The sequence below is a fragment of the Aethalodelphis obliquidens genome, unplaced genomic scaffold (genome assembly GCF_003676395.1).
Source record: "Aethalodelphis obliquidens isolate GAN/ISIS:26980383/991018 unplaced genomic scaffold, ASM367639v1 scaffold2, whole genome shotgun sequence".
Classification (NCBI taxonomy): Eukaryota; Metazoa; Chordata; class Mammalia; order Artiodactyla; family Delphinidae; genus Aethalodelphis; species Aethalodelphis obliquidens.
This window is the reverse complement of record NW_020837946.1, coordinates 30,543,797-30,551,454: the sequence shown is the minus strand read 5'-3', so window position 1 is coordinate 30,551,454 and position 7,658 is coordinate 30,543,797. Positions and strand designations below refer to the sequence as shown.

At 38.4% G+C, this 7,658-nt stretch overlaps 1 protein-coding gene across 1 annotated transcript in view; it reads left to right on the top strand.

Moving 5' to 3' along the window:
- Positions 1–7,658, top strand: part of PARD3B (par-3 family cell polarity regulator beta) — a 1,036,702-nt gene that overhangs the window by 577,049 nt on the left and 451,995 nt on the right. The window contains exon 11 of the mRNA XM_027123437.1: positions 4,998–5,183. Coding sequence (XP_026979238.1) covers positions 4,998–5,183 — 186 coding nt within the window. The remainder of the gene's footprint in view (positions 1–4,997; positions 5,184–7,658) is intronic.

Below are 7,658 nucleotides of genomic sequence, written 5' to 3'. Positions count from 1 at the left end.
CATCCAGAACTTGCTCGTGCTGAGCCAAGAGCACAGCATTTAATGAAATGAGGGCCATAAAAGGCTCAGCATGGATGCTTTCAGGTCTGACCTGGGCTTCTGGGAAATTGAACATTGGCCTGTGGACTGGAGATTCCCCCAGGCTTTGAAAGACTGGGTTATTACCACTTGCATGCGTGAAACAACACTGCTTTGCAATACAGGGACATTTGTTATTCCAGAGATAGCCTCATTTGGAACACTCTTAAGCTAACAATATGGATGGCTCCTTAGTCATCCATCTTCCTGCCTCTCTTTCCTCCCCTCACACCAAATAATTACTTTTGATATTTGTTTGATAAAAATGGTTGTATATCTGTCAAGCTCCTACTATGTAGATTCCTCTGTTTCCTCTCTTCTATTGTTAAACTCTATTTCTTCATGTCAGATAATACTGTGAGTGAAACAGAAAGGCCCTGCCATGTTGTTCAACAACCTTTTTACCAATTATGTTCTGTGTAGACTGGCCATTTCACATTGCAGTGTTGATACATAGTAGATGCTTGATAACAATTTGTTGAATGACTGGTTTGTTAGTAGAAATTTGTTGATTGACTCTTTTCACTCAAGCCAGAATGGGCCAGTCTCATATCCGAATTCCAACTGTGAGAGATTATTCACTATGCTTAGAAAGTGAAATAGTATTTCAGGGAACAAACTGAGAGAATGGAGAAATAGAAAAAGAAATAACTGAATGGAAAGGAGAAGCAGAGAGATATATAATTAGGATGATAACAGAACAACATCTGTAGGAACTTGAAGGAAGTTTGTGTAAATGAGAATAAAGGGTTAGTTAAGGGCTAGGGGATAGGTAAGATAAAGCATTAAAATGGCTTATGAAAATTAGGAAAGAAAAGGCAGTTAACATTTTACTCACCATTTGGTTTTGCATTCCATTTCGTTTTTTTTATTTAATAAAAACAATGCCTTTATGTATCATTGCAGTGTTTTCCAGATTGAAAACTGTGGTTCATTATTGGACTATGAAATTAATGTGGGTCGTGACAAATTTTTAAAAATAATGAAATAGAATAGAAAACATTAGAATGTGTTGCCCTCTCGGTAAGTATTGTCTCATGAAACTTCTATTTATATCTGTGTATGTGCATACATGTGTATATGCATGGATGCCTAGACAGGAAGGCAGGTAGATAAAATGTGGCTTTGGGTACTTGATCACAGGGCTTCCCAAACTTGATGAAATGTACCATGAGTATTGTTGTTTGCAATGTTCACTTATGATTTGAGGTACATGATGCAATTTTAAATCATGAACAGTCCAACATTTGTCACAGATTGGTAGCTATGACACAGATTTGTCACAGATTGGTAGCTATGGTGCCTTCATTGAGAATATGATGCTGAAGCTGAGCTGGGTTATCATCTCTCCTAGGAGGAGGAAGTGTGGTATGACAATGGAAATTAGACAAGGTTACTTTTAAGGTTTCTTATAACTGTGATACTGTATGCTCTTTACAATTATTTTTAATGTAAAAACTAATTTATGTAAACATTTAAAGTAATGAAATCCAGAATAGCAGGAACCTAGGGCCTATCCAGGGCCTATTTTTGAGTCTCGCACTGTTTTAAGCATCAGTGATACATTGATGGAAAAAAAACAGGGCAATATAAAAGTTTCTGCATTCAACAGACACTATGAAAAAAAAGTACGCAAGCAAGTACATAGTATGTGATAAATGCTAGAAAAATATGTGATAAATGGAGAAAAAGCAAATCGGGATAATGGACATGGGTAGGGTAGTATTGGGAGAACCTTAAAACAATTTTAAACTGAATGATCAGGGAAGACCTCACTGATACATTGACATTTGAACACAGAATAGAAGGCAATAAGGGAAGAAGGTCTGCAGGAATGTAAGGGAGGAATATTCAAAGCAGAGGGAGGAGGTGACGCAAAGGATTGGGGGCAGAAGTTAGATGAGGTAACTTTGAAAGTGAGGTTGGGAGAGAAGAGAAAAGGTCACATGATTGATTCTTAGGACACTAGTATTTAGGGATTGGTGAGATTAGGAAGAGTCTGCAAAAGGGATTGGAAAAGGAGTAGACAGTGAAGTAGGAGATGAACGCTGAAAAGTGGTGTCCTGGAACCAAGAGAAGAAAGTGTTTCAGAAAGTAGGGCTTGATAATTTGGGTCTCATGCTACTGTAGACCAAGTAAGATGAAAGCCAAGGATTGACCCTCGAATTTACCAACATGAGGGTCATTGGTGACTCTAAGAGGAGTTAGTATACACACACATACACCTATATTTATAGAGCATATATACATATTATGTATTGTGTGTAGTGTTAAAAAATATGTATAATATAAATACTACTGTAGGGTGTATAAATATCTAGTATTGATTATATTAGACGTATGTGTATATCTACGTGCATGTGTGTGTAAATGCGTACATGCGTGTCATTATAGAGATGTGTTTACCATCTCTCTACTTGGCAGTGCAATAATATAGCAAATGGTTCTTATATCTTCATAAATTCCTTTTAAAAACATTTATTCTTTTATAATTGAGAAGTGTTGGAAAACAAATTATAAAGAAAAAAATAACAGTCCATATTGCAGTGGCAGTAGATAACCAAGTTTTTTCCTATGCAGATAGATGGGACGGGGGTGGAAGGCAGGCAGGTAATAGGTAGATGAGTAGGTGTCTGAATATGAGTATAGAGTGTATGTTACATATTGAAATGTACTGTATACGTAAGCTTTTATGCCTAATACTGTCATATTCTCACATGATTAAAAGTCTGTTTCACCACTGTTTTATATAATTCTGTGATTCTTAATTAAAAAGTACAAAAACAGCATATATATTATATATATATATATGTATGCATAACTAATTTAGCAAACACCACTTGGTAGACTGCATCTTTCTTCTGTGTTCTAATATAAGTAAAAAGCAGTATTTTATATATATATATGTATATATATACATACACACACACACCAAGTAATTCAGTATTTTTCACTTTTCATACTCTGTTCGTCCCTCAAAGTTTGCATTTCTGCCTCTGAAAACTTAGCTGCCGTATAACCAGAGACGTAGCTAATACAATACATAGCAGACTTCCTTAGGAGTTCATTCTGACCAGCTCAGTGCTCTGTCGTGAGCCTTTGAGCACGAGACCCAGTTGATTGCAGGGACTTTTACTGCCACCCCTTCCTGGTACTTAGGAACCTATCATCAGGCAGCACTCACTGCAGTCCACATTGCCTCTCTAGACCCTGGTTGCCTTGAACTGGACTGCATTTGACAATTGTTGGTTCAGGGCAGTGGTGTTCACCTAAAGGTGATTTTGACCCCTGGGGACATGTGGCAATGTCTAAGGGCAGTTTTGGTTGTCACAACTGGGAAAGGAGATACTACTGGCATCTAGTGGGTAGTAGCCAGGGATTCTGCTAAATATCTTTCAATGCATAGGACATCCCCCATAAGGAATTATCAGGCCCCAAATGTCACCTGTGCTGAGGTTAAAGAAAGCCTGAGCTGCTTTGTATCAAATAACGGGATTTGTTTCTTAGGTAGTAATATAATGAGTTAGTTAAAAGAGCTAACCTGTAATAGATTTATTAAATTAAGCAGTAAAGTTTAATTTCTTTGAAACTACCCCTTGTCAAAATCTTTACAGCTAACTTCACTTACAGTGAAATTAAATGAAGGAACTATTTCTCTAAGGCTAGACATGGACTTTCTCTACTTTGGGAGGAGTCGAAGATGCCATGTCAGTGGATCTGGCTATGATCAGACCTCTTAATCCTGTTTTAATTGTGGGTTCTTTGCTACTTCTGATTTTATAGTTGTTATTTTGTGACTGACATTCAGACATTCACGATAATTTTTAAAATACATAATTTTACATAAGTGTCCCTCACAGTGACCTTAAGATGAGAGTCTCTAGACATAATTATAGAGCAGAAGGAACTACCGACCTGGAATGAGTTGGTGGTTTCCAGGGCTATCTCATTTTCAAATTTTTCAGTTAAACACTGGGGCAGAGTTTCACATTTCTGCAAGCTCGGGAAGGATGCAGGAGGGGCACCTATACACTTTATCATGTGGACAGCACTTTTCTATCCCCACTTCTGTATATTTGAAAACACTAGGGACCGGATATGATTAACCACATGCTTCTCCCTGGAGACCTGAACCCTAATTATGCCTTTTGCTACCATACTCTGTAATTTTTTTAGAACAGCTAGGCTTATGGCTAAGTGTCATTTGTCAACAATGACATGAATATTTGTTGTGCATTACCATTTTTGTTTAGGTTCAAAAACCAATTGCCAGTGAGTTATACTATCCAAAGGAGCAAGCTTAAGGCATGAGTTTTGACAAAGTGAAATTTAATTCAGTGATAGCTGTTAAAAATCACATCTCTAACTTTAAAATCAACAGTTTATTTTTTCAGTGTTCGGTATCCTATTGACAGTCTTTATCAATAGCCTTGCTTCCACGGTAAACGATATGTTTTAAATTATAGAAGCCAAATATTCCCGAAAATTTTAGAACGTTTCTACACTGAGCTCCTGTTTCTTCATCTGTAAAATAAAGGTGTTGAGATCACATTGTCTCTAAGGTCTTTTCTGGTACCTAAGATTCCCTAAGTAACGTCCAGTCTCTTTAATTATTGAGAATATCCTGCTGAATTTTCAAATACTTTTCGAATGTTTCAAATGGTAGGAGAGCCTTGCCAAAGAATCCGCTCTGTTGACCATCATCAAATATTATTCCCAGGAACCTCTCCCTTCCATTCCATCAATGTGATGGTGGCCCCTGCAGAGAGAGACCAGCCTTTGCCCACCCGGAGCAGAATTACAGCTATTAGAGGTCCAGTCATCCCATCTTGCCAGTTGCATCTGTGTTTGGCCATCTGAGTGTATAAATATTAATCTGCTTTCTCCTCCTTTACTCCTTTCATGTGTATTTCCAACAGAAAGGAGAACCTGACTGCTACGCACTCTCCCTGGAAACAACTGAGCAACTCACCTTCGAGATCCCCCTGAATGATTCTGGTTCTGCTGGTCTTGGGGTGAGCTTGAAGGGGAACAAATCTCGAGAAACTGGAACAGACTTGGGGATTTTTATCAAATCCATCATCCACGGAGGTGCTGCTTTTAAGGTAGGTAGGGGTGATGTTTGCACATCAATGAGAAGATATTTAGAGATGTCATCGTTGTGCCTGGGGATTGGATGGAGAAAGTGTCTGAAGGCTTGAGACCACTGAGGCTTTCCTGCCAGACGCAGGGAATGTATGTGTGAACAGATCTGGGTGACAGTTTGTTTTCATACTTTAAGTGGTCATGTCCTATTGATAGTTCTTAAAACTCACCATGATTAATATTCTCTTTTACATTATTTTTAATTACTGTTAGGATTCTTCTGAGTTTGTAACCTAATAAAGTTGAACCTAAAAATATGAAATCAGAAAAGCAAAACTAAAAACAAGTCAACATCCAAGCAACAAATAAGAAACTATACTTCTTGTGCTTGTAAGAGTGAAAGTTCAGTGGAATCGGAGAGACTGTAGTACAAATTAAAAGTCATTTATCACATTTTATACACTGGAAAGTCCACTGGGAATGCATATTTGCCTTTGAACTTAGAGAAGCTTATAAATTTCCAGATAAAAGGAGAAGAACGTGATTCTGCTCTTTCATACAGAGGCAGGCAACATGATCATCGCTGTTACCATAATATAATGGTTAACTAGATTTGCCTGAGTTCACATGCAACTCTACCACCATGTGCTCCAAGTAGCGCACCATTAATAATAATACCTAATGTGTAGGGTTCTAAGGATTGAATACAGTAATGTGCACAATGTGATTAAAGCAGTGAAGTGATTACAGAGAGGGGGGAAAACACCCCCTCTTGTGCTTATCGTCAGCTGTCCTCACCATCATCATCGTCTCATGCCATGCAGTGAGGCTTCCTGAGCTCGAATCCTGCCCTCACTACTCTCACCGTGGGTGAATGTAGGCAACTTACTTGTCCTCAGTGTGCTTGAGTTTCCTCATGTGTAAAATTAGTAAAATTAGTAGTGCCTGCTTCCTGGTGCTCTTGTGAGGACAAAAAAAGACAATAGATATAAAATGCCTAGCACCACACCTATGATAAACGTTGAATACATGTTAGCCATTTTAAAATCATTTTGATATTAATAATGTGTGCCTTCTCCCACTCAAAAGCCACGAAGGCATAGTTAGAGTTTACAGGAGGCCCCCCTGGTCCAAGGATCCTGGCTTTATTGAAGCATTTGTTTCTTCACACTTAATCATTCCACTCTTGCTTCAGACATAGACACTGAGCTAATGTCTTTTTCTTTGGGAAAGAAGAAATGCGTTGGGGATAGATAACTCTTTAATGCACTCCTTGGATCAGTTAGCTTCTGTTGCATATAAGTAATGACAACATTTCAGTAACATACATCTGTAAGCCTTTACTTCCCTCGTGGCCCTGCAGGGCAACTAGAAGGGCTTTGATTCAGGCTGGTATGTCTCTATCGCACCATAGATCTACAGGTCTGAGCGTGCTCCACATATTTTAACTACACCTTGGACTACCAGGCTAGCTGATGTCAGAGGGTCATGAAGCCTCTTTAGTTCTGAGTTCCAAACTGGCATGCTGTCACTTCTCACACATACCAGTGGTCAAAGCAAGACATATGACTGAATCCAAGGTCCATGTTAAGGAATAGGGAAACAGTCCACCCATGATGAGTCTATGGCAAAGGTTTGGGTACAGAGAAGGGTGAAGAATTGGGGCCAATCATCCAATCTATCAAACTCTCCAATCAGGCTCAGAAATGCAGAGCCAGGAGCAGATGGGAAATGATAGTAATAATAGCAACAACAGCATCAGTTAACATTCATTCTGTCTTGTGCTTAATATATGCTGGACTGTATAATAAGTATTTTAGGTGGATTCTCTCATTTTATTCTTCACATTCACACTGCATTATAATCATGCCATCTCTTCGGGAGAGATTGCAGATTTCAATGATTAGTGCCTCTCCTATGGTCACAAAGCCAGGAATTGCTTAAACTAAGATTTGAACCCGGGCAGTCTGACTTTGGAGCCTGTGCTATGCTGTCCTGTGACAGAGCTCTTTCATCTCATCTATTCATATTTCCAGACATCAGGGGCTGTTGTCCTGGAGCTGTCTTATATCATGCTTATCATCCTGAGCCCAGCCATCTAAACAAGTGCTATGTTTAAGAATGCGTCTTGGTCATGTTTGTGGATACCAACTTGACATTATTCTTCTTATTCCTAATGACAGCTCTATTTACAGAATTTATTCCAAGTAAAATTGAAACGGAAATGAATTTTTGGAAATTAAAAGCAAACATCTTAGCTTTTTTATGCGCAATAACTTAAGCTCAAACGATATTGGAGAGCAGGTTTAATATGTATATCCATGTTTGTGTAAGTGAGCATCTCCTTACCTAAGCAGTTTCTAACGTCCGGTTTTTTGCAGAAAGGTTTCACTTTCCATTTATGTAAATTTCTTTTTTGACACTGTTTGCTGAGTCAGACAATCACACCATTAAAAACTACTGGACAGCATATTTATAGCTGATCTTAAATAGTA